General features: G+C 42.9%; 1 protein-coding gene across 5 annotated transcripts in view; it reads right to left on the bottom strand.

The window, feature by feature from the left end:
- The window catches only part of taf1a (TATA box binding protein (TBP)-associated factor, RNA polymerase I, A), a 31984-nt gene extending 5790 nt beyond the window's left edge, over nt 1-26194 (bottom strand). For 2 of the 5 annotated variants that reach the window (XR_010976301.1, XM_068045816.1), the window contains exons 1-10: nt 26106-26194; nt 19489-19649; nt 16267-16436; nt 14451-14564; nt 13533-13731; nt 11979-12106; nt 9156-9314; nt 6595-6661; nt 6258-6381; nt 340-494 (exon numbers count right to left, since the gene is read on the bottom strand). Coding sequence is in view for 4 of the 5 variants with exons in the window: in XM_068045816.1 (XP_067901917.1) it covers nt 340-494; nt 6258-6381; nt 6595-6661; nt 9156-9314; nt 11979-12106; nt 13533-13731; nt 14451-14564; nt 16267-16436; nt 19489-19615 (1243 nt within the window). In the remaining variant the exon portion in view is untranslated. Of the gene's footprint in view, nt 1-339; nt 495-6257; nt 6382-6594; nt 6662-9155; nt 9315-11978; nt 12107-13532; nt 13732-14450; nt 14565-16241; nt 16437-19474; nt 19650-23798; nt 23921-26105 lie in introns of those variants that run through there. The other 3 variants (XM_068045817.1, XM_068045818.1, XM_068045819.1) reach the window with 3 other exon arrangements.
- Nucleotides 26195-27752: the final 1558 nt, after the last annotated feature.

The following is a 27752-nucleotide window of genomic DNA, read 5'->3' as shown; positions in this document are numbered from 1 at the left end:
TTCAAGAGATGAGAATTGAGGAGCGCAGATATCAGAGTTGTGGGACTGGAGCAGGTTACAAAGATAGGGAGGAGCGAAGCCATGGAGGGAACGAGGATGAAAGTTTTAAAATCAAGGCATGTCTTAACTGGGAGCTAATGTAGGTCAGCAAGCACAGGAGTGATAGGTGAATGGGATTTGGTGCAAGTTAGGATACAGGCAAGTGTTTTGAATGACCTCAAGTTTCCAGAGGATAGAAAGTGGGACCTACCACTGTGTTTAATACTATAGGCTTTAATTTTGACAACAAGTCTAACTCCATATGCATAACATTGCTTAATAGTGAAACTTTTGACTTACCTTTTCCCATTAGGATTCCTGCAATCACTGCTTTCCTACAAGCATAGTTCTCATTTTCTTTAAAATTCTTATGCGCTCGATATTCACTGAAATGAAACGCAGGCCACCAATCTTGTCGTAACTCCCACTGCTCTTTGATCCAGTCAGAATGACCCCTAAAGGGACAGAGAACAATTGTCCCTTAAATTGTGATCAAAAATATTTAAATTGTTTTCAAACTCAAGTGTTTATGATATTAAAAGTGAGCCATAAAATTGTGGCTTCAAACCTCACTCCAGAGACTTGAGCACATAATCTAGGCCGACACACTTCTACTTCCACTACTAGTATTTATATAGCAGCTTTAACGTAATAAAACATGCCAAGGCCCTTATTGGATCAGATGACCGAAAGTATGGTCAAAGAGGTAGGTTTTAAGGAGTGCCTTAGTAGGAGGGGAGAGAGGCAGAGAGGTTTAGGAAGAGGATTCCAGAGCTTAGGGCCTAGGTAAGTGATGCATGACCACCACTGGTGGAGCAATTAAAATCAGAGATACTCAAGAGGCCAGGATTAAAGCAGTGTAGATATCTCGGAGGGTTGAGGTGCTGGAGGAGATTACAGAGTAAGGGGGGTGCCAGGTGATGGAAGGATTTGAAAACAAGTATGAGAATTTTGAAAATCAAGACATTGGTTGACCCGGAGTCAATGTAGATCAGCAAGCATAAGGGTGATAGGTGAATGGGATTTGGTGCAAGGCCATGGGCAGCAGTGTTTCAGATGATCTCAATTTTATGGAGAGTGGATTCTTGGAGGCTGGTCAGGAGTGTCTTGGAATACTCAAACCTCGAGTGGATGAGGGCTTTTGCAGCAGATAAGCTGAGACGGGGTGAACTTGGATGATGTTTCGGAGGTGGAAATAGACTATCTTAGTGATGGCGCGGATATATGGTTGGAAGCTCATCTTGGGGTCAAATATGACAGCAAGGTTGCGAACAATATAAATCAGCCTCAGACAGTTGCCAGGGACAGGGCTGGAGTTGGTAGCGAGGGAACGGAGCATACAGTGAGAAACAAAGACAGTGGCTTGGTCCTCCTAATATTTAACTGGAGGAATTTTTGGCTCCTTCCATTACTGGATGTCGAAACAGTGGAGGAATCGAGAGAGGTGGCGGTCAGGCAGAGTTGTCAACAGATATGTGCAACTAACGCTGTGTTTTCTGAAGATGTCGCTGAGGGGCAGCCTATAGATGAGAAGTTGAGGGGGCCAAGGACAGATCTTTGGGGGACACCAGAGGCAACAGTGCAGAAGGGGGAAGAGAGACCACTGCAAGTAATTTGCTGGCTATGATTGGATAGATAAGAATGGAACCAGGTGAAAGCAGTCACACCCAGTAGACAATGGTGGAAAGATGTTGGAAGAGGATGGTGTGATTAACACTGTTAAAAACTGCACACAAGTTGAGAAGGATGAACAGGAAGAGCTTTCCTTGTCACAGTCACATAGCATGTAATTTGGGACTTTGATAAAAGCCGTTTTGGTACTGTGGCATGGGCAAAACCTGATTGATTGGATTCAAACATGGAGTTCTGGAAAAGATGGGCATGAATTTGGGAGGGACCAACACTTTCCAGTCTTTGTGGAGGGGACTGGCAGGTTGGAGACAGGGTGGTGACAGCAGATTTGAAGGAGAGAGGGACAATACCTGGGAAGAGGAAACTAGTGCAGCGAAGAGCTACCTTTTGGTTGGAAGGTTAAACCAAGGCCCCAGCTGCTCAATCAAGTGAACATAGAAAATCCCATGACACTATCCAAAGGAGAACCTGAAAGTTCTCCCAGTGATCTGACCAACATTTATTTCTTAAACCCTTCTGGTTTGGATGACAATTTGCCTCTGCAGTTACAAGCCCACAGTGAGACCTGTGCCTTTTCTCAGCATGGAGAGGCAATGAGTAGTTTCAGACTTTTCTTCACCCCCTCCCATGCTTCCCAAGCCCTGGCCCTCCCATGAGTACTGATTGAGCTCAGCTGCCCAAAATTATTTGCAGTATTTACTCCACAATCTCAAGTTTTCTCAGATTCAGTACTCTGACCCTTACCTTCCCTGCTCAATCCCACTCAGCTTCAACTGCCCATGTTGCAGCACCTCTTAGCATCTTCCCTTCTGCATATTCTAGCCTAAAGGTCAGAGATAGGTACAGTGTGCATAAAAGGAATGGGCGAAAGACAGAACAGTTAGGCATAAAGAAAGGAAACATTTACAATACAAAAAAGGTGAAACAGTGAGAAAGCGTAGGATAGCCTTGGGGAGAAACTGGGGTGGTGATGGTGGGGATGGGGAGGGGGAAGAAAGAGATGATAACGACAGGGGACAATACAAAAAGAATCAACAAGTGGGGAAATAGAGATGTGAGTATAAGGAGATACTTTTGTGTCTGTAAGCAGTATCACTGGAGATTTGCCTAGTGTAACATTACAAAATCCTGCCACTTATTGTAATATCAGGGAAATTCCAATTTTATTTTCAAAATGTCTGAGTTTCCACTGGTGCATTGGAACAGTTTTGCTGGACTTGGTCCTAGCAGCAGCAGCAATGTGGGTCATCCCAATTATGCAATTTCAATATCGCTATTCAAATGGATGGCGACAACTGATTTAGTTTTTTTTTAAATATTCAACAGTTCAGAGCATGTATTAATTACATATCCAGAAATAAAATCATCAAATTCTTGCATATTTCATCCAAAATTCCTGTTTCAATATTTTACAATTTTCCTCCTAATGATCACATTCATTTGCAGAAAGTTGAAGACTGCGCCAGCAAGTTCCATAAACAATGATTTTAAGGATTGAATACATAGTTGCAGAGAAGTTAGAACTCCTGTTGTTCCAAAGTGTTTTTAAAAAAAATCCCCCTTGTTCTATTCTGCATAAAGCAGCATCGTGGTAACAAAGTGAGAGTTCTGTTTATGAAGAAAGGGTCTTATAAGAGAAAAGAAAGCATAGAGTAGGTTAAAGGTTCGGCACAACATCGTGGGCCGAAGGGCCTGTACTGTGATGTACTGTTCTATGTTCTATAAGTTACCTGAAACATTTTCTTTCACCATTTCAAAGAAACAGAGACTGGACCCAACTTTGTGTAGAATGGCCGAAGTTTAGAAACATGACAAGAGGTTCAAATTATGAAATTTCAAAATTCAAAAAGGTGAAAATTGAAGGCACTTGCATACAATTGACAAGTTTTTCCAAGCACTCAGGCAGTAGCTAGGAATGAGTCAGCAGCTCACATACAGTACAGCTACTGTCAAAGGAAAAGCACCAGTGGTTTTGAGAGTTCAGGAAGAGAAAAGCAGATGTCTCTTCTTAGGGACAATATTCATAAGGTTGTGCAGCGTAGAGTTCTCTGGTCGTCATCTTAGGGCTCATGACATTGCTGAACCATCTCCAATGTAATGACACTTTAAAAGCTAACATTTTAGATTTATAAAACACTATAAAGTAGCCAAAAAGTCCTCGTTTCCATTCTGATAACAAACCAGTCCGTCAACCTGGGCTAATATGGCAGACACGCAATTTATAGCATGAGGTAAACTGTCCGCGGATTACAGAATTGTTACACCACAGACGGAAGCGGCCATTCGGCCTGTTGTGTCTGCATTGGCTTTCTGAAAGAGCAATTCACCAGGTGCCACTCCCCCACCTTCTCCCCGTAGCCCTGCACATTTTTCCTTTTCAGATAACAATCCAATTCCCTCTTGAATGCCTCAATTGAACCTGCCTCCACCACACTCTTAGACAATGAATTCCAGATCCTAGCCACTTTCTGTGTTGTTATTCCTATGTGTTTTGTTGAATGATAATTTTCTTTGGTCCACTGACTGGAGATCTGACTTTAATTTTTTTTTGAAGAAATTTAAAAAGAACATTTTTAAAAATACAAGCTGCCAGCAAAGTCATCCTTTCCGTTTATTATGATCACCTAGTTTGCAACATTGTATCCTACATTGCAAAGGACTGTGAGGAGAGAGACGAAATGTCTGTTAATATCCCAGCAAGAATCAAGACCCAGGAAGTTTAAAGGAACTACCTGTTCTCATAGCAACAGAAAAATACTGCTAACCGCTATGTTTGAATGATTGAGTGACTGTCATGTGACAAGCCCCTCCCTATCTGTGGTTTTACGCTGGTGTTTTCTCTGCAGCAGAGGAGAAGCAACTGGACTCTGACATGAGCAGACCCTAAGTGGGGGTCCCTGTCTCTCTCCTTCTCTATTCCAGCTTGAAAGCTTTCAAATCCTGCTTGTTGACTGACCACCTTTGCATACTCTGGCTACAATCAGAAAGTCCTTTGGAAGATATAGCGATGCGGATGATTTCTAAGAGACTCACTGATCCAGTCACCTACATCTTAAAACTAAAAACCTCAGCACCACCGAATTCAGCTGGACGCCAATCAAATCATCAAAGCCCACAGACAGTATACCCTTTTGTTTTATGGCCTTTAACTTAACCAATCTATCTTTCCCTACTCTGTAAGCTATTTGTGTGTATGTAAACCTCCGGAGTATGTGTGTGCGTGAAAGTTGGCGCGCTTTTTTATTATTTTTATTAGTTCAGTTTAGGTACAATAAAGTTAACTTCTTCTTTTGTTAACTCAAGAAAACCTGTCCGGTTTGCTCTTCTTGTGCTCATAGCAGGTAAGTAATCAAACACCTTCTAAATTGGCCAGTACATTCACTTTAAGAAATAATTAAACCTGTTGTGGCCAAACAAGGAGAGGGAAAAGAGGGAAGCCCTTCAACCCCTCCTCACTTGACCGTAACAGAGTGAAAAAATATTTTCATGTCACCATTGCTTCTTTTGCCAATTACCTTAAATCTGTGCCCTCTTGTTCTTGATCCTTCCACCAATGGGAACAATTTGTCCCTATCTACTCTGTCCAGACCCCTCATGATTTTGAACACCTCTATCAAATCTTCTCTCAACTTTTTCTTCTCCAAGGAAAACAGTCCCAACTTCTCCAATCTATCCACGTAACTGAAATTTCTCATCCCTGGAACCATATTTGTGAAACTTTTCTGCACTCTCCCTAATGCCTTCACACTCTCTCTAATGCCTTCACATCTTTCCTCAAGCGTAGCAGCCAGAACTGGAAACAATACTTCAGTTAAGGCCGAACCAGTGTTCTACAGAAGTTTAACATAACTTCTTTGCATTTGTACTCTATGCCCCTATTAATGAAATCTAGGTTGCTGAATGGTCTATAAACTGCTCTCTCAACATGTCCTGCCACCTTCAATGATTTATGCACGCATCCACCCATGTCCTTCTGCTCCTGCACCCCCTTTAGAATTGTACCTTTTATTTTATATTGCCTCTCGCATTCTTCCTACCAAAATGAATCACTTCACACTTCGCTGCGTTAAATTTCATCTGCCACTTGTCCGCCCATTCCACCAATCTCTTTGCTTCTCTTATTAACCCATCAAAAATAGCTTGAGAATTTCTGCATCAGTAATAATGGTGCTGTGGTACAGTAGGAAACTGAGGATAGGCAGAACTGGGTTAGTCCTTGAAATCATTGTGCTATCCTCAATTCCTGGATACAATATACTCAGTATGCATTACTAGTTTTCAGATTCTATGTCAACTTTACCCACTTTCTTGTTTTCTGATTCTCTGCAGTGTATAAAAAGCATTGCTAAGGTTCAAAAGAGTAACAGAGAAGTCTCTCTTTTGCCATGAATACTCCAAAAGGATTTTTTAGCCAACCCTCAATTAAGTGTTCAGGCATTTTATGGGATTAACCTCAGTCCTGTTTGTACAACATTTTGCCAATCAAATTGTAATTTGCAATGCTGTGACCAAGCACAATACTGCCAAGTATCGGTAAAAGCCTACATAAGAAGAAAAATTGTTGATGTTTTTCCAAGTGTACATACTCAGCGATAGTTTTTTTCATCTGTTTCGTTAAACATTTCCACGTGCTATAGTTTTCTTTCCAAGTGGGAAAATCCAGAAGACAGAAGAGGACACCCAGTGCTTCTTTATGATGCTTCTTTTTTTCTGGGAAGGACCAAGAAAACATGAATTAGCCTTCTGGTTTTACCGGTGACAGATTTCCTTTAAGCAACTGAATTCAATTCGGATCAAAAGTGTCACCTTTATCAATGGATAGCACTCTCAGTCAGGTGGTTGAGAGTTCAAATGAGTAAATGTAGATAATACACACACAGATGCACACTCCAGCAAAACCAATATTTTCACAAAATTACTTACTTGATTGCAGGAGTAGTGAATTAAATTCCAACATCAGTTCATGGGAAGGAACCAGCTGATACAATACCTGGAGGTTCAACAGAAACATTTCAGCAAACCAGTTGCAATGTCCTAAAAGGGCACAACAGTATTACACACATATAATATTCAAACCTGTCTTTATTTAATGTATTTTGAAACCAGAAGGGCACTAAGCTAACAAGTATTACTTATTATAAATTATACAAGCTTGTTGAAAGGATATGCCGCAGAGAAACGTTTCAGCGGCCTGCTGCTTGCACAATAGGTCACTTCTACTCAAAGATGATGAGGACATGTGAACAGTTAGCAGTCAGGGATGTATATTTTTGGGCAGAACTTGAATTTTTCATAACACACATTATAGAATAAAATCACAGGAAACTTACTAATTGTCACTCGAAAGGTTTGTATTGCATAAACCCTGCACTGAAGTACAAGATAAACCCTTGTAGAATAATCGCGAATGTGGTTAACAGAGAACTGCATTGTCCGCAGGTGCATTTTTCATTTCCACCCAGAATGCCATGGATGATTGCTAGAGATACAATAAGCATCATCGGCTCCCCATTCCTCAGATAGGTAATCATCACCCTTGGGGAAATGATCCATGGAAAGAAATGGCAGAGCTAATCTCTGGTCACACAAGTGATCCAATAAACCTTGGAACTCTGGCCTTAAGTTGAACTTCCAACTCTAACACATCTGTGGCTCAGTTGGTAGCACTTTTGCCTTTGAATCTCTGAGTCGCAAAGTACTGGGTTCAAGTCCACTCCAGGGCTTGTGCACAAAAATCTAAGCTGACACTCCAGTGCAGTATTGCACTGTCGGAGCTGCCATCTTTCGGATGAGATGTTAAACCAAGGCCCTGTCTGTCCTCTCAGGTGGGCCTAAAAGATTCATTGGCACTATTTCAATGAAGAGCAGGGAAGTTATCCTCAGTGTCCTGGGCCAATATTTATCCCTCAATCAACATCACAAAAACAGACTGGCTGGTCATTATCACATTGCTGTTTGTGGGAACTTGCTGTGCACAAATTGGCTGCCGTATTTCTTACCTTACAACAATGACTACGTGGGGAAATTCATGCTCGTGGCAGGGGTCTCGACATCGGGGAAACCAACACCGAGATCCCCGTGCCTCCGCTTCTACGGAAGGCCCACTGAATTTAGTGCCAACCAGGCACTTAACTGGACAGCGACGGGCCTTCCATAGGATTTAGGACTCTGCCGCCGGACAACCCGGCCTTGCAGAGGCGGTGGCTGCTGCTGTAGCTGCCGACACCGAGGAGTGGCTTTAGGTAGGTCAGGGCAGGAGGGGTCTTGCGGGGTGGTGGGGGGGGGGGGGGGGGGGTAGGGGAGGCAGCAAGGGCAGAGGGGTGGCCCTCGGCACGGGGCCTCCCTTCCCGATGCCAGGTCCCTCGTTCAGGCAACACCCCCCCCCCCCCCCCGCGGCCCCCCACCACAGAGCCAGGAAGCAACATGCGAGGTCTTTGATGGCATGCTTCACGTGCGGCGGCAGGGCCGCCTGCCGCACGGGTAGTTGCGGCTGCGGCAGGAACAGGCCCTTAACTGGAGGTTAATTACTCAGTTAAGGACCTCAACTGGCGGCCTTCCCGCCTCAAACTAAATTTCAGTGGAGGCGCTGATGGTGGCAGGGCATTTTCCCCACCCCCCCCTCCCCCCCCCCGCCCCACTCACCATCGCACCCAATTTTAGGCTCTCCCCACTTTCAAACCTGCTGCAAGGGAGAACATAAAATTCCACCCTATACTTCAAAAGTACTCCATTGGCTACAAAATGCTTTGAGACGTCCAGTGATCATCAAGGCGCTATAGAAATGCAAGTCTTTCTTTTCAAACAAATGCAGCAGACACCCTCCAAAATAGTCATCAGCTAAACTACACAAAAATATAACTGTTAAAATAAAGAGCACATTATTGATTTATGCTTTAATTTACAAAAAGATCGACTGGGTTTGTATATATTTAGGCAATTGCATGTGTTGAGTGAGAGTTGGCCCAGAGCCACCTCAGCCCTTGATCTAAGACCTAGTCTAATTTTGGAAAGTTACCAGGCATATGGGCTTTACCAACTCTCCCCTTGCAGCCCAACAAGGCAGCGCTGGGGAATTATGAAACACAGGCCATATTCTTCCTGTTCAGCCCAGCCGCTCCCTGATGGCCCAGGCGCCTCCCCATGCAGAAAGTGGGCTACAACAGGTGGAAGAGGACTGACAATTCCATGCAGCTAAGACAACAGCTGTCAACATACCAGACATTCCTCCATCCCATACTTTAATTCCCCACTACATGGGGACTGACTGAAAACAACCACTAAGCGTTTGCAGTTAGATATTGCACATGGACAAGCACAAAAACAAATCAGAAGGATAGTACATGCAAATCTGGCTCAGCTCCAACTCAGTGTTAAGTGGGCAAACATGGTTTCTGTGCCAAAAGGGAAATAAAATAATACAGGCTGTAATCAGTAGGTGAAGTAAATCAGAATCTTCTACTGATGTTCAGATTGGTGAATCTTACCCTCAGTACTCTCATCAGTTTTTTAGGCGAGGTGCCATGCCTCTTCAGGAACTCGTACAAATACACGTGAGCATTTGGGTTCGGTGGGAATCGGCTATTGTAAGCGTAATTGTTTAACACCTTCAGGGCTTCCTCAAAACCATCATAAAAGTCAAGTAGCTGAAATCAAAAACAACACAAGTTACCAACATTTACAATAAGGGATGCAGTATCTACAGATCTTCAAATTAATTCCATGCAAAAATAGATTATCTAAACAAATACTAATGCACATTTATGAATTCTTGAAGAGGCATCAATCTTTACCCAACTAGCTTAGTAATCATACTGCACCTTTCATACTCTTGAAAGTAAAGGCCTGCTACCGGACACGAACCTGGGACCCGACGACATGTGTCGGGGTCGGGTCCAATCGGGTCACTCTTCTGGGTCTGGCTTTCAGGCTCGGATACACACAGCAAGAAGTGTTAAAAGTAGAAAACCTACCTGAGCTTGGAGTCTGGGATGTCAAAGAGGGAAACTCCTAGTCTGCGCAGTGAGCGTGTCTATGACGTCATCACGCTCATGCTACAGCTTCCTCCTGCAGATTGGGAGTCGCAAGGCAGGCAAAGGGAACATTCCGGTGGTCGGGTTGGGCGCGGGTCAGGTCGGGCCCGGGAAAAAAATGGAGGGATTCGGGTCGGGTTTTTCTTTCGTAACCTGAGCATGCCTTTACTTGAAAGTAGTGTGACATTAAGAGGGGGGGGGAAACCTGTGTAGCAGCCAGCTGCCAGGACATCTTGCACAGCAATGAAATCTACACAGGGAAGCTTTCAAAGGCATAGGAAGTTGAGACTCAACAGACAGTGTGAACCAAGATATAGGAGCTGAAAATCCTTGCTTAAAGGGCCAAAACAGAGCATGCATCTATATCTTAGAGATCACAAAATACCTGAAATGGAAAATGGTTTTCCCCTGATCGGTGTGAACTGTTTCCATTACTCCAGATATGAACAGATCATCTACTGCGGCTGACAGTGCTAATTGGTGTGATGAACTCACTGAATTCAGAGATCAGGCTTGTGCTTGCAAGCTCAGAATAATGATTTTCCACGTGGCCACAAACTCCAGCAGATAGCCGTTGGCCCAGGTAAGAGAAGAATATCGATTGAGTCATTGATGCAAGTCCTGAGGTGGTCTAGAACAACTAGAGGATCAGCAGAAGTCACTGGGAATGAGCATTACTGAAAAGCAAGGGGACGCTCCAGAGTGTGTCATCACTGAAAGGATATAGATGAGGCTTTAGCACGGCCTGTTAATTGAGTGAGGGAGGTTAAGAGATCCCGCATTTCGTGCTCATCTATTTTACTGCACGTATATTCTGCTAGCTTTTCTTGAGAGATCCCAGCAGCTTCTCAACCTGGACCCTAAAAGAACACCTTCCCAATCAAACAGCATTTCCAATAACCACTGCTGCAGCCTTGCCAAACTAATTAGCAACACTCTGGATACCATCAGTCTGGCTCTCAATCCCAGGGCATAAACCGCTGTATGTTATAGAACCACTTCAAAGAGACATTCTGAAGTGGGTTGAAGGTTCTCTGTCAGATAGAAGATTCCAGCCTACCCAACTGTGGACAGGAGCATGCTCTAACTGACTGACAAGTAACTGTCTATCTTGCTCAAGAAGTCAAATCAGTTATGCAAGCTTTGTGATTCAGCTGCATCCTGATTCTCAACAATGTTTTTGTGTGTGTGTGTGTGTGTGTGTGTGTGTGTGTGTGTGTGTGTGTGTGTGTGTGTGTGTGTGCGCATGTTTTCCCCAGAACCTATTAAGCTGGGCTACATCCAACAGTGCATGGAGAACGAAGATGTATAAATTCATTAAACTTTCAAACTATTCACAAAGATTGCGAGTCAGAAAGCACCATCTAGTGGACAAGTATATGCAAAATTAATGTTTGAAAAGCTAAAAGTTCTCCATGAGCAAAGATTATAGACAAATGAAAAATCAGTGAGGCAGAAGTTAGCTAAATTACTCCCTCCACTTCAGTGGCATTCAGTGTGTTCTCCTTTTGCAATCCCTACAGCATGATCTGTGAAAGATACAAGGCTTTTCTGTTCTACTTCTTGGCCCCATTCCCCCAATATATTTCAGTCATTAAAATAGCTACCAGATGCAGTACAGATTTTCTAACCATTGATTCAGGCTGTGAATATGGTTTTGAACCCAAGAAAGAACTTGCATTTATATAACATCTTTCATGACCTCAGAGCCTCGTAAGGCACTTCACTCCCAATGAAGTACTTTTTGAAGTGTGGGCATTGCTGTAATGTAGGCAAACATGGCAGCCAATTTGCATACAGCAAGGTTTCACAATAAGCAACAAGATAAATCACCAGATAATTTGGTGGCATTGATTGAGGAATAAATTGCGGTCAGGACACCAGGAGAACTCCCCTGCGCTTCTCGGAATTGTACCATGGAATCTTTTTGTCCACCCAAGAGAGTAGACAGGGCCTTAGTTTAATGTTTCATCCAAAAGATAGCACCCTCTGACAGTGCAGCACTCATGTGGTGGTGCACTGAGTGACATCTAGATAGTGTGCTCAAGTCTTTGGAGTGGGGCTTGAACTCACGAACCTCTGACTGAGAGGTTCGTGTCCTGCAACGGATCCAAGGCTAGTAAACATATCACACCATTTCAACCGTTGAACTTAGTTCGAATTAGAAAATAACACTGGGATAGTATTAAGCTCCTTCCAAAAGGCTACTAAATAGCAGTGATAACATTGGAATTTTATAATGTTTTGGATTAAGCACTCAAAAGTACCGATACTTACATTTACATAACTGAGTATGAAGGGATCCCAAACACCTGGATTTTCTACAGCATCGTGCAGGCCAATAGAAGCTTGTCGGAAATAGTTATGCATCTCTTGTGCTGTGCCTGAATCGGCTGTGCCATCAGCTGGTTTTAGAATACAAAAATATTACTTCTGATAAAAAAAGATAACTTGCATTTGTATAGCAACTTTAAATGCAGAAAACGTCCAAAGGTGCTTCGCAGGAGTGTAATCAGACAAAAATCAACACTGGGCCAAAGATATTTTGGATGATGCTGCCAAGGGAAGCGTGTAGATAAGGAAGAGGAAGGGGTCAAGGATGGATTTAGGGGAAATTGCAAACATAACTGTGCAAGGACAGGAAACAAGGCTATTGCTAGAAATGTTCTGGCTCTGAATGGACAGAAAAGAGTGAAAAGGACAGTGCTTCTGAGCTGCACAACAGAGGAGAGGTGCTGGAGGAGGATAAGGTGGTCAACATGTCAAAGATGGCAGAGAGGTCAAGAAACACAAGAAAGGATAGTACACCACAGTCACAGTTGATGTTATTTATGACTTTAATTAGGGTTACTTCAGTGCTGTGATAAAGGCAGAAACCGGATTGCAGAGCTTTAAATATAGGGTTCTTTCAATTCTCTAAAAATGTAAACTAATCTTTAGTGTAAGTGCACTAGAATATCAAAATCTAAATTTCACAAATGGTCAAAGATGAGGTCGGAAAGAAGATGGGCACATTGTTTGGGGTGGGATGTAAAAATGTAAAAATCTCAAACATGAACCCAACCCACCTCAAACCTGCGCATCTCTGCTTTGTAAACTGAGGCGGAATAGTGGGTGGGCAATCAACCTGCTCCCAGGAGGCAGGTCACTCATCTAATGATGCTATGTGCCTTAGATTTTACCTCAATTTTACGCTGACCTGTCAGGTTTCCCAGGCCGCGGGAAACTCAGCAGTTAAAGGGATGGTAAGGACTGCTGGATGCAGTGGGCAAGTGTCTCTCCAGCACTGCTTGTGGGCCAAGAGGAGCAGGAGTGCTCTTCCCCACCAAGCTAATTGTAAACAACACCCACAATCAGCCAACAGCCCCCACCCCCGAGAGTCACTATTTCCCACAGAGCCATGACGTCCACCCACCACCCCCCGCCCTCCCTCAACCACTCCCCAACCCCAGGTTTTTCCAATCTCTCCCTCCCTCTTCTGTGTTCCCCAGCTGCAGCCTGGTGCTGAAGGCTGCAGCTGGGGAACACGAAAGTCAGCTGACAGTCAGCCCCTCAGTCTGGCTAGTTGTTGCTGGGAAATGGAGACACAGAATGTTAATCAGGTCCTGTCATTAAATTTGGAAAGACCCGAGTGCAAAACTGCTCTCTCCCACTCCCGCAAATACCAAAGCAATAGTTTTTAAAATTTCAGCTTTTATAGGTATACTTCAGTAGACAGGCATGGATTTTCTGCATTTGGAATCTCGAGTTAGAGAATTTCCTTTTATCGTATTAAATTCAAGCAAGACAAAAAGAGAAGCAATATGTTATGTCTCCTCAATCATCACTTACCATTCTCATGAAGACCATTATTCTTTTTAACCCATGTATAATAATCAAGCAATGCCCTGTAGCCCTGAATGAGTTTAAGCACTTTTTGCTGAGCTGCTGATTTTTCTCCATATCTCCATGTTTCAGCTAAAGACAGTTCCTTGTAGGCTTCATCCATCTTTCCATTACACAACAGGTGAATGGCATGCTCCAAGCACACCTTGGGGAACAGAAAGAACAGGAAAGATTATATTTTACATGATGCAGCAAGTTGGGCTTGTCAGTTAGCTGTTTAAAAATGCGCATATGCTCACTAGATGGCTCTGTGGATAAATACACAGTGCCCAGCAAGGGACTGAGCCATTCAGAAAAAGATGGCTCTAGATTTAAATTTTGCAAAGGAACTGATCTCTGTCATGTAGTAACTAAGGGTACTTTTTAAATTCTTTCACAGGCTGTGGGTGTCACTTGCTAGCATTTATTGCCCATCCCTGATTGCCCTGGAGAAGGTGCAACTGGACTGAGCAGACATTGTGGCTACTGAATCTACATTCTACAAAACATACCAGGAAAGAATCCCCTTTTTAATGGCCCTTAACAATACTACAAAGAGACATCAATTGACACAGAATTAGCCTAGAAACACACAGATGTGTCAGAAGGTACTATAATGTAGTTGGACTGCAATCAACGATTCTGCTTCAGTTTACTATCCAACAGGTGAAGTTTATATTTTTTCTTAGAGAAAACATTTTATGAAGAAAAGTGTATCAAGTAAACAACTTTGTTTTTTATTTGAGAACAACAGGATCTTAACATTAAGAATCTTTGAATTGAGCAGAGCCAAGTTGACGACACTTCTAAAGTAGTTCATTGGCTTTGGGATGACCTTAGGTCATGAATGGTGCTATATAAATCCAAGTCTTTCTTTTTAGTTACCTTCAGGTAATGTTTCACTCCAACACTCTTCATTTTCCCAGCAAATGAATTGATGTCCTCAGTGGAGCTGTTGGGATGATACTGAACTATCGCAGTTCCCATCCTCCAAATTACCTGATGTAAAAAGACCAGCAGTGCTACCTCAATACTCCTTCGGTAAATATTTTCACAAGAATTTAAAAAAGCATAACTAACTAGAAATAATCATGTAGGCACATTAGCAATTTCTTTACTGAAGAATCTTTATTGCAAAATGTTTTATCATAGTGATTGGCTGGTGAGTAACTGCTGTCAGGGAATAACTCGAAATAGTTAGGTAAGTAACAAAAAGTAAAGGGAAAGGTCTACAGTTTTTTTTAAATATAGTAGGTAGTATTTGTTTAGGGAATCAAGGTCCCTTGTGTAAATCACCTCATTTTTGGGTAATTGAAGGGGATGAATTAAGGGTAAGTCATGGCAGGGCAGCTCGGCAATGTGGAGTGCTCCTCCTGTGCAATGTGGGAAGTCAGGGACACTTCCAGTGTCCAGAGCGAACACGTGTGCAGGAATTGTCTCCAGCTGCAGCTACTCGAAATCCGCGTTTCGGATCTGGAGCGGCGGGCTGGAGACACTGCGGAGCATCCGTGAGGCTGAGATCATCGTGGATAGCACATATGGGGACGTGGTCACACCGCAGGTAAAGACTGCTCAGGCAGAAAGGGAATGGGTGACTGCCAGGCAGAGTAGAAGAACTAGGCAGGTAGTGTAGGAGTCCCCTGGGTCCATCTCCCTATCTAACAGATTTTCCGCTTTGGATACTGTTGGGGGAGATAGCTAGTTATACAGCTAGAAACAAATCGAGTACATTTCCCCATGAATAGTACCAAACTTTGTAATCAGATACATTTTTGGAAGTACAGTTATAGTTAAACCCATAAAATGTACATGACACAGAAAAGGCAAGTTAAAGTCTGTAGACGAATTTCTGGTGCTAGATGATCAACTACCTTTGTAATTCCGAGCATGGTTATTGTGTACAGGAGTACATCTCCCATGGAGTCTGAGAGTCACCGATCTCTGATGTGAGCTATCAAATCTTAAGCATATTCTTCCTCCCTCACCTTCCTCCCCACCCAATAACACTCAGAACCACAAGAGAGGTGAATCCTGTTAATGAAAGGGGCTCTTCTCCAAACAATTTGCCAACAGAAAGAGCAGATCTTGCAATAGGAATAAAACAATACATTTACTTCAGGAATGTGCAACATTGCAGGTCTGATTAGACCTTGAGCGTTGCAAAGTTAGCTTTACTTCAATAGCAGTATCAGCATGGGGTACTGTTCTAACTGCTTTTCATTCTGCAATTGATTGAAATATTGGCCCATTAGTGGCCAACACTAATTCAATTAGAACTTACAACAACGTGGCATTAGGGGTACAGAAGAGTACTTAGTTATGTTACTGGACTAATAATCCAAAGAATACAAGCTCAAATCCCACCATGCCAAGTTAAGAATTTAAATTGTGTTCTAAAAAAAAACCTGGAACTAAAAACTGATTAAAAGTTATCACATGGTCATAAAAGCCCAACTGGTTCACTAATGTCATTTGGGAAGGACCCTGCCATCTTTACCTTGTCTGGCCTATAATAGCTCTAGACCCACATCAATGTTGTTGAATCCCAACTGTCCACTGAAGTTGCCTGGCAAGCTGCATGTTGGCATGAACGCTCACCATCACCACCTTCTCAGGTCTGTGCCATAGATACCCACACTGCAAGAATAGTTTTGGATGGTGAGTTTGTATAATTACCATGATATCACAGGATGTCCTTTACCTTACTGGCAGATTCCTGTTTTCTAGTAGTGTTGTCTTCTAAGACCTGGAAGTAGTTTGTCATCAGTTCTGCAGCAGTCTCCCACTGGTGATGAAACATGGCTTTCTGAATGCGACTCAGACAGGTTTTGACTGTCCTTCGGAAGCCAGTTTGTTTTCCATCTTTGACATCTGTACATCACAAGCATAGTCTTAAAAATTACACTGCCTTTGTAATTGAATGTGCACAGAACTTATCAAAGATGCACAGCCACACAGTTTTTCCACCAAAACTAACAATATTCTCCAAAATAAAGTCAGATTACTACAGAAAAAAATTGCTATTTATTGCATCATTACATTTTAGGTCTTCATCAGATATTTCTCAGGCTCGGTGCCAAACACAATTTCAGCTTACTTCTACACTTGCCTGGTACTATAGTGGTGCCCAGGGCCCTTGTTCTGCAAATCATCTAGTCTTTTTATAGAAGTAGCATAAATAAAATTATACTGTTATGATTTGGGCTATAAACTGCAAAAGTAAATCTCATTAGAAACTCAGCACTGCAGATTTTATTTGCTTACAGAACTTTTGATTCGCATCTTGTTGGAGCATAATAATTTTATAGTTAATCTAAGCTAATCAAATGATGGCTTCTTGAACTTCAACTAGGTGCTGGACATATGCAGGTGTTACCAAGTTCTTTACCTTAAATCAAGTGCTTGATTTGTCTTTAGTACAAGCTGTATTAAATGGTTCCTAATTGGGTTGTAAGGAAAGATATTTGAAACATAAATAATGCCTACTCTCCTGAATATGAATCATCATCTAATGACTAAATCTCAGTCACCTGCTGCAAGTAAACTGAATTTAAAAAGATACCAGCCATATCTCAAATAGAGATGTTGTCACTTGAAAATACAAAGGATATCCTGTTTGATCTCGCAGCCTATACTCTTCTAGTGCTGCTGCAGACAACAACTCCAACTTCAGTGGTAACACTGCCTCAGAGAACCACCTCAACAGGCAGCAGCATTGAAATCTGCAAACATAAGCACTGGTGCCAGTGGTGCCACCAACACTTACAGGACACAATGCTGTTCTCCATTATCTGGCCAGTGCTATCTCCAGATACTGATGAAGCCTCATGACCAAAAGTGCAATTTGTAACAGTCACAAAAGTGCTATGATGCAATGTAAATGGGAAACAATCCCCTACACAGCACAGTGGTGCTTTTTTTTTTAAACTCGTGGATGTGGGCATCGCTGCCCATTCCCATAGTGGTTAGATAATGAGTTCTGGGACTTTGACCTGAGTTAGGATGGTGTGCAACTTGGAGGGGAACTTGGAGAGGTGGTGGTGTTCCCTTCTAGGTAGTTGAGGTCATAGGTTTGAAAGAAGCCTTGTGGAGTTGATGCAGTGCATCCTGCAGATGATGCACACTGTTGCCACTGTACGCCAGTGGTGGAGGGAGTGAATGTGTAAGGGAGCGGATGCAGTGTTGATCAAGTGGACTGCTTTGTCCTAGATAGTGTTGAGCTTCATACATGTTTTCGGAGATGTATTCATGCAGGCAAGTGGAAAAGATTCCATCACAATCCTGCCTTGTGGACAGTGGAAAGGCTTTGAGGAGTCAAGAGGCAAGTCATTTGCAGTAGAAATGACCTATTTCTGTAGCCACAGTATTTATGTAGCTGGTGCAGTTAAGTTCCTGGTCAAGGATAATCCCCAGGACAATGGTATGCAATAAACTATGGTAACGCCATTGAATGTTAAGGGGCGGCGATTACAGTCTCTCTTGTTTGAGATTTTCATTGACTGGCACTAGTGTATCCTGAATGTTACTTGCAACTTATCGGCCTAGGTCTGGATGTTGTCCAGGTCTTGCTGCATGGGGCACAGACTGCTTCATTATCTGAGGAATTGCAAATAGTACTGAACACCATGCAATCATCAGTGAACATCCCCACTGCTGACCTTATGATGCAGGGAAGGTCAATGATGAAGTAACTAAAGATTGCTGAGCCCAACTCACTACCCTGAGGAACTCCTGCACCGATATCCTAGATATGATTACCTCCAACAACCATCTTCCTTTGTGCTAGGAATGCCTCCAACTAGTGGAGAGTTTTCTCCTGGATCCCATTGACTTCAATTTTACTGAAAGCAGTTCTGTAACAAAAGTGGCATTGATCCATTCGTTCAATTTGTATTAGTGCTCCATAAGTAATCTATTCCAAATTCCACCACCCTTTTACTAAAAAAAAAGTTGACTAAATTCCTTTCGGTACTGTTAATTTTAAATTGTGTCCCTAATCCTCCAATCATGTAACTGACAGCAGAACTTTTCATCAAGTCCCTTCTCATCTCCAGTCTGTGAATTCCCAGGGCACAGGATTCAGCCTTCGAAGCTTCCGCCCATAATTCATTTCATGTGCAATCAACATTTCCAATCCTTCCACCTAACCTCAACTCAGTACACCTAACTACATTAAACTATGTCTCTTCGTTGGCTTAGCCTGTCCTGATCCCTTTGGATGATCATAAACTGACATCACTGGCCATTATCTTCAATTTGATGTCATCTGCAAAAGTAGACACCTTGAACAACAGCAATCTAAGACATTTATAACAATAAACAAGAGTGCCCCACAGTTTTGAACCCAATGGAAGCACGAGCCCACTCACCACACTCACATACACACCACCACTCACTGTTGTTCACCTTTTCAGCCATACATCAACCTATCTTGACAAATTCTTCCTGAAATCCAGTTAGACGATATCAACTACCTCACCATTATTCACCAGATATGTAACACTTGAAAGAAATCCACTTAGTCAAAGATGGCCTGCTCCTTCAGAGTCATGCTTCCTCTCACTAATCAGACACTGCTCTTCCATGTCATTCCTTATGCTATCCTTCAAAATCTCAAATACTTACCCCACAATCAAGGCAAGACCCACAGGCCTGTGATTTGTGGATATGGTCCCCCACCACTGACACCGTCCGCACTTATTCTAGACAGCCATCTAGATCAGGTCATGAACCATTTACTATTACTGAGTCAATTACAAAGGCACTGCTAAAAACGTATTATACGCAACAGCTATTTTGGGTAGTTGTTTGGATTTCCCTTCACAGTATTTACTGATGCCACTGTATACAGACTCTGCATTTAAGTAGACAATTTGACAATGTTATTAAGCTACATACAAATGGCTTACTGAGTTGGCCATACTTTGGAATTGAAGTACACTTGTGGGCAGATGTAAGCGAATTTCTGGATGGGAACTGCTGGTCCAAACACTCTCTTCATCAGTGGAAGAATGTCTTTCTGCTATTAGCTCCACTACCTCGTCATCCATCTTCAGCTCACCATTAATGCAATGTTAAGATAGTCTGAAAGTTAGAGATCATCTTTGAAGAAGCAAGTCAACTTAATGAAATCACACAAGTAATGATTAACAGGACTGATATGAGTATTATTTTTTCCTGGATTCAGACCTAAACCAATCTGATGAAATCAGTTGAAAGCAAATACAGGTTTTTTTTGGGGGGGGGGCGGGAGGGGGAAACAATTTTCATAATAAACAAAGTGCAGATTTAAAACACAGAGTTTTGGAAGGACATAAACTTTTAAATGTTCACAACTGTTTTTCATGGTCTAATGTTAAAGGAGCTAGAGTGCATCATTAGCTGCATCAGCACCTCCTCTCCATGGCCTTCTGTGAAACAATCTGCCCAGGATGCAGGTAAAGTTCACACTGACCCTGCCAGTATGTATACTGAGAAGTGCACCCCATGCCCAATGGAAAGCAACACACCAGAATGCACAACAAAAAACAGTAGCTTTAATGATGAATTAATACTATAACAATACAATTCGCATGTTCAGTACCATCAGATCTTCTACTGCGGGAAGGTATGAAGATATATTTATCTACAGGGAGAGAGGGAATTCCCTTCTTGAACATCTTGCTGGTTACATTTGTGTAAGCCATGGAGCAAATACACAAGGTGATAAGGGAAGTCTTTAAGCCCATTTGATGCCACCCTTCTAGAAACCCAACCCTCCTTCCTATTTCTGTATCCTTTGTTTTTTCAAAAAAAAATCCAGCATGCTGGTCTTAATCACGCTCCCAAACAGACCTTTGCAGTTGGTAACCATCCTGTGTACTGAAATACTCATTTCTCTTGTGCCCTCTTGTTCTGACAGCATTGTTTCAGGGACACTTCCTCTATCTAATAAGTATTGTATTTAGCTCTAGGAAGTTCCCTTTAAGGAGTCCCTTGAAAAGAAGCATAGTTTATCTCATCGTTTCCTGTTGGTTTTCCCTCTGTTTCTGGGGATCAGACTCTACACTGCATTAAGGTTGGCCCTTCTCTTGTCACAATGCTTGCATGCTCTCAGCTAAGAACGGTGTGCAAATTGTGAAGCAAAATTTCACAAAATTCCACTCAGTTTCTGGATATTTGACTCTTGGAAGGTGAATTAATAGAACAGATTGAAAGAGAAGAACAGAATAACTTTTTGCAGCCATACCACTGAAACTTGTTAAATGTTAATATGTTTGTTTGGTAGTATAAGAATCACTGGATTCCCAAATGAACATTAAAAAAACTGCTCCCTCTGGTGGTAGAATAAGTACAGCTATATTACTACAAATTCTGTGGCTTAGTGCTAAATGCGGGAAGCTCCAAAATAAAAAAAAAATATAAACATGCTTATTTCGAATGGTGGTACTAGATATCTCGGACCCCGACTGGGGTAACAGCTCATGTGTATGTCTGAATAGCTACGAAGCATTTCCTTGCTTTGTGTTTTCAATAACCAGGGACGAGAAAGTTTTGAATCTGCAATGGTGACTCTTAGTATTGCTCTCTTTCCCCCTCATTTTTCACTTGAACACCAATTCTCAGCGAGAGTATAACTGCCAGATACTATGTTGTGGTTAGACAACTGCTTGTACATTAGTGGGGCAATCAAGGATGAAATGGAGGCAAGTCAAAGCAAGATTTATCACAGAATAATACAGTGCAGAAGAAGCCCTTCGGCCCATCTAGTCTGCACCGATGCATTAAAACACCTGACCTGTCTACCTAATCCCATTTGCCAGCACTTTGCCCATAGCCTTGAATGTTATGATATGCCAAGTGCTCATCCAGGTATTTTTTAAAGGATGTGAGGCAACCTGCCTCTACTACCCTCCCAGGCAGGGCATTCCAGACCGTCACCACCCTCTGGGTAAAAAAAGTTCTTCCTCAAATCCCCCTTAAACCTCCCACCCCTCACCTTAAACTTGTGACCCCTCGTAACTGAGCCTTCAACTAAGGGCAACAGCTGCTCCCTATCCACCCTGTCCATGCCCCTCATAATCTTGTACACCTCGATCAGGTCACCCCTCAGTCTTCTCTGCTCCAGCGAAAACAACCCAAGCCTATCCAACCTCTCTTCATAGCTTAAATGTTCCATCCCAGGCAACATCCTGGTGAATCGCCTCTGCACCCCCTCCAATGCAATCACATCCTTCTTATAATGTGGCGACCAGAATTGCACACAGTACTCCAGCTGTGGCCTTACCAAAGTTCTATACAACTCCAACATGACCTCCCTGCTTTTGTAATCTATGCCTCGATTGATAAAGGCAAGTGTCCCATATGCCTTTTTCACCACCCTATTAACCTGCCCTTCTGCCTTCAGAGATCTATGGACAAACACGCCAAGGTCCCTTTGTTCTTCGGAACTTCCCAGTGTCAGGCCATTCATTGAATACTTCCGTGTCACATTACTCCTTCCGAAGTGTATCACCTCACACTTTTCAGCCTTAAATTCCATCTGCCACTTTTCTGCCCATTTGACCATCCCGTCTATATCTTCCTGTAACTGAAGACACTCCACCTCACCGTTAACCACTCGGCCAATCTTTGTGTCATCCGCGAACTTACTGATCCTACCCCCCACATTGTCATCTACGTCGTTTATATAAATGACAAACAATAGGGGACCCAGCACAGATCCCTATGGTGCGCATTTGGACACTGGCTTACAGTCACTAAAACAGCCGTCTGTCATCACTCTCTGTCTCCTACAGCTAAGCCAATTTTGAATCCACCTTATCAAGTTACCTTGTATCCCATGTGCAGTTGCTTTCTTGATAAGTCTCCCATGTGGGACCTTGTCAAAGGCTTTGCTGAAATCCATGTAAACTACATCAACTGCACGACCCTCATCTACACACCTGGTCACATGCTCAAAAAATTCAAACAAATTTGTTAGGCATGACCTCCCTCTGACAAAGCCATGCTGACTATTCCTAATCAAATTTTGCCTCTCCAAGTGGTGATAGATTCTCTCCTTCAGAATTTTCTCCAATAGTTTCCCCACCACTGACGTGAGACTCACTGGTCTGTAGTTCCCTGGCTTATCTCTACAACCTTTCTTAAATAGTGGGACCACATTAGCTGTTCTCCAGTCCTCTGGCACCTCCCCGGTGGCCAGAGAGGAATTAAAAATTAGGGTCAGACCCCCTGCAATCTCCACCCTCGCCTCCCACAGCATGCTGGGACACAAATCATCCGGACCTGGAGATTTGTCCACTTTTAAGCCTTCCAAAACCTCCAATACCTTGTCACTCTCTCTGGCAATTTGCTCAAGAACCTCACAGTCTCTCTCTCTAAGTTCCATATCTACATCCTCTTTCTCTTGGGTGAAGACAGATGTGAAGTATTCGTTCAACACCCTACCAATGTCCTCTGGCTCCACCCACAAATTTCCCCCTTGGTCCCTAATGGGTCCTACTCTTTCCCTGGTTATCCTCTTCCCATTGAGGGAAGATGTTGGGCCTGTACCCTCCCCATTTCCTTTTTGAATGCCCCCCACTGCTCTTCTGTAGATTTCCCGACAAGTAACTCTTTCCAATCTAACTTGGCCAGATCCTGCCTTATTTTACTAAAATTCGCTCTCCCCCAATCCAAAACCTTTTTTTGCAACTTGTCTACTTCCTTCTCCATAACAAGCTTAAATTGTACCATGTTGTGGTCGCTATCACCAAAATTCTCCCCCACCAACACATCAACCACCTGTCCGGCTTCATTCCCCAGAATTAGGTCCAGCACTGCACCCTCCCTTGTTGGATCCTCCACATATTGAGCTAAAAAGTTCTCCTGTATACATTTTAAGAACTCCACTCCATCTAAGCCCTTAACACGATGACTATCCCAATTAATGTTGGGAAAGTTGAAATCACCTAATATAATTACCCTATTATTTTTACACACCTCTGCAAATTGCGCACATATTTGCTCCTCAATTTCCCGCTGACTATCTGGGGGTCTATAATAAACACCTAGCAATGTGGCTGTCCCTTTTTTATTCCTAAACTCTACCCATAAAGCTTCATTTGATGCCCCCTCCAAGAAATCATCCATTTATGAAATGGATTTACATCAAATGCAAATACTCACTTCCATACCATAATTCCTTACAAAACAAAGTGTAAATCAGGGATTACAGCAGAAGTGTCCTAATCAATGATAACAGTAACTTACCAGAAAATACCAATACAAGACAACAGGACAGCAGTATGGACAGGTAAGTGAAAGATATGGAGAGCAGAAGCAAGTGTTCAAGGTATATAAAAACAAGAAATGCTCAGCAGGTCTGGCAGCGTCTGTGGAGAGAGAAGCAGAGTTAACGTTGCAGGTCAGTGACCCTTTATCAGAACTGGTCAGAAATGCTCAAGGTGGTGGTTAGCATCTGTTCTTTAGAATATGAAAGGGTTGCTATTTAAAACAAAGTCTGAGGGACCACAACAAGCACATCCATTTATCTAGGGCCTTTAACACAATAAAAACATCCCAATGGAGTAAGAGGACAAAATACCAGCAGTACAAAAGAACCTAAAAAAATTCAAAGGGAGAAACTTACTGAACTTATTACAAGTAAACAAAGTAGTAGTGGGGAGAATAGTGGGACTTGAGGTAGACAAATCTCTTCACCCCAGGACAATGAACGAGATGGGTGAGAATATCGTAGATGCATTAGTCATAATTTTCCAAAGCACTATAGATTCAGGAATTCTGCCTTTGGATTGGTAAACTTAAAATATCACTCCATTATTTTAGAAAGGAGTGGGGAAGGAACAAACTAGGTAACTACAGACCAGTCAATTTATATGTGGTGTCCACCAGCTATCTATACTGGCACCTCAGATTTTCACCATGTGTATTAATAATTTGGATGAAGAAATAGAGAGCTCTTTATCCAAGACTGATACTAAATTAGGAGCCATAGTATGTTGTGTGGATGGGAGCAGGAAAGTGTTACAAAGGAAGACGGATAGGCCAAGTAAGCGGGCAAAACTGTAGTTGACGGAATTTCAAGTGGGGAAGTGTGAGTTTATTCACTCTGGATAAAAGAAACACAAATAATATTTTCTTAATAGTGAGACTAGGAGATCAAAGGGATTTCGGTATCCATGTACACAAATAACTAAACGCCAGTGTGCAGGTACAGGCGTAAGCAAAAAGGATAAAGGAATCTTGGCCTTTACCTCAAGGGGGATGGAATTCCCAAGTGATGCTTCATTGGTCCGACCCCATCTACAGCACAACATTTAGTTTTGGGCACTGAACCACAGGAAAGATATGCAGGTCTTAAAGAGTTAACAGCAAAGATTCACCAGAGTTCTACCAGGGCTTGAAACATTACGTTTTGAGGGCAGATTGCATAAACTTGGCTTCCCTTGAGTTTAGAAGGTTGAGGAGTAATAATCAAGGTGTTTAGAACAACCGATGGATTCAATGGGATTGATGTAGATAAACTACTTGTATGTTTTTCTTGGTACAATTACTTCCACCCAGCCAGATTACCACTGGCTGTGATCAGGCATTCCAGAAAAAAAAAATGTACAGTATTACAGAAATGTGTCTGGTCCTGGAAGAGAACTGCAGCAAACACTTGCAGGAGGCACCAAAACTAGGGACCATAAATATAAATCACTAATAAATCCAAAAGGGAACTCAGAAAAAAATCTCTTTAACCAGAGAGTGGAACACACTACCACAAGATGTAGTCAAAGTGAATAGCCTTGATGCACTTAAGAGGAAGCTAAATAAACACGAGAGGAAAATAGGATATGATGATTGGGTTAGAAGAGTGGGAGGCATTCTTGTGCAGCATAAACATCTGTTGCACCAAATGGTATATTTGTGTTCGATGCAATTTATTTAACACCTGCAGAATAATTTATATTCTATATAAGAAATACAATAGAGTTTTTTTTAATTCACTCATGGGATGTGGACGTCACTGGCTATTGCGTATCCCTAATTGCCCTTGAGAAGGTGGTGGTGAGCTGCCTTCTTGAACCGCTGCAGTCCATGTGTGATCGGGACACCCACAATGCTGTCCAGAAGGGAGTTCCAGGATTTTGACCCAGCGACTGTGAAAGAACAGCGATACAGTTCCAAATCAGGACGGTGTGTGACTTGGAGGGGAACTTGTAGGTGGTGGTGTTCCAATGCATTTGCTGCCCTTGTCCTTCTAGTTGGTAGAGGTCGCAGGTTTGGAAGGTGCCATCTAAGGAACCTTGGTGCGTTGCTGCTGTATCAATCATCAGTATCTTTTATCACACCTTTGTTTAATTTTTTTTAAGTGAACGCAGGAACATTATAAACTTTCCAAAGGTTCAACAACATACTAAATACCATGAATGCCAAGAACTCCTCCCAATAAGGGTCCCCACCCTTTTAACCTCCCCCTTCCTCTGTCTGTTTCCCTGAAAGAGCTCCCTCAAACCCCACCCAGTCTCATAGCATTGACGTATGCAGCACAGGCTCCTCCACATCACTTACCCCATTACATCCTCAACTCAACCTTCCACTCCCGGGCAACGTTCAACGTTCCTCTTCATGTGCAGGTTCTCGCTTAAACTACTTCCGGAATCATGTTGCGGAACACTAGGTGGCGCACTACTGGCACATGCGCAAATGCAGCCTCATTGGTTGAAACGTCAATGTCTGCGACGACCAAGCAGCTGCCAGTATGAAAGATGGCGCTATTCAATTTGTCACAAAAAAGATTTGAAAGGAAACCCCACAACCCCCCCACCGCCAGAGTACCCAGCTCCCTCCCGCCATAGCCGTTTCTTTTCCCCGCACCCTCCCGCCGTCGCGGCCTGATTCGCCGCATTCAGTTTAGACATCCGGACTCACCATCATTCATTTTCCCCATTGGGTTACATGGACAGTAACTGGAAGTATTTATTCTGTGGTCTGGGACCAGGTTCTTCACCGTCAAACAAAATATTATCGGTTATTAGCTAAATACATTCAACAATGAACAGTCCCTGCATAGTCGCCGCCTAATATATTTAACACTTACATTGACTTGTTCAATTCCATTCACATAAACATTAGGGAGTGAGATGCAATTTAAAAAGGTGAAGCTTACTGTTAACCCATTTCAGCTCGTTGAAATGAGCCCACGTTTGTTTTCAAGAGTGAAAAAACATCTAATATATCAAAATGCGCGAGTTTCACATAAAATGAGTAAGACTTAGTCTCTGTATAATATATTAATACTGATCATGGCCATTTCTTGCTTTATACAACATAGCACAGTTATTGTGTCATAGTTCACCATCATACCACCTGCCCTGTCCAGCCTGCCATGGTGATGATGTGGCCTTTATCACCAAGTCACACCTTGGTCTACGCTACTCTGGCAGCAACTTGTTTTTGAGTACCTCACTTTTTTCCATCCCTTTCACCTTTCCTTAAAATCCTCCTTCTTTACTGCCCACCCAGATGGACCGCTGGGTTGAGCACTACCTAGAACTGTACTCCAGGGAGAATGCTGTCACTGAGACTGCCCTCAATGCAGCCCAGCCTCTACCAGTCATGGATGAGCTGGACATACAGCCAACCAAATCGGAACTCAGTGATGCCATTGATTCCCTAGCCAGCGGAAAAGCCCCTGGGAAGGACAGCATTACCCCTGAAATAATCAAGAGTGCCAAGCCTGCTATACTCTCAGCACTACATGAACTGCTATGCCTGTGCTGGGACGAGGGAGCAGTACCCCAGGACATGCGCGATGCCAACACCATCACCCTCTATAAAAACAAAGGTGACCGCGGTGACTGCAACAACTACCGTGGAATCTCCCTGCTCAGCATAGTGGGGAAAGTCTTTGCTCGAGTCGCTCTGAACAGGCTCCAGAAGCTGGCCGAGCGCGTCTACCCTGAGGCACAGTGTGGCTTTCGTGCAGAGAGATCGACTATTGACATGCTGTTCTCCCTTCGTCAGATACAGGAGAAATGCCGTGAACAACAGATGCCCCTCTACATTGCTTTCATTGATCTCACCAAAGCCTTTGACCTCGTCAGTAGACGTGGTCTCTTCAGACTACTAGAAAAGATCGGATGTCCACCAAAGCTACTAAGTATCATCACCTCATTCCATGACAATATGAAAGGCACAATTCAACATGGTGGCTCC

The sequence above is a fragment of the Heterodontus francisci genome, chromosome 13, assembly GCF_036365525.1.
Source record: "Heterodontus francisci isolate sHetFra1 chromosome 13, sHetFra1.hap1, whole genome shotgun sequence".
Taxonomy (NCBI): Eukaryota; Metazoa; Chordata; class Chondrichthyes; order Heterodontiformes; family Heterodontidae; genus Heterodontus; species Heterodontus francisci.
The sequence above is the reverse complement of the archived record's forward strand: the minus strand, read 5'-3'. Positions and strand labels throughout refer to the sequence as shown.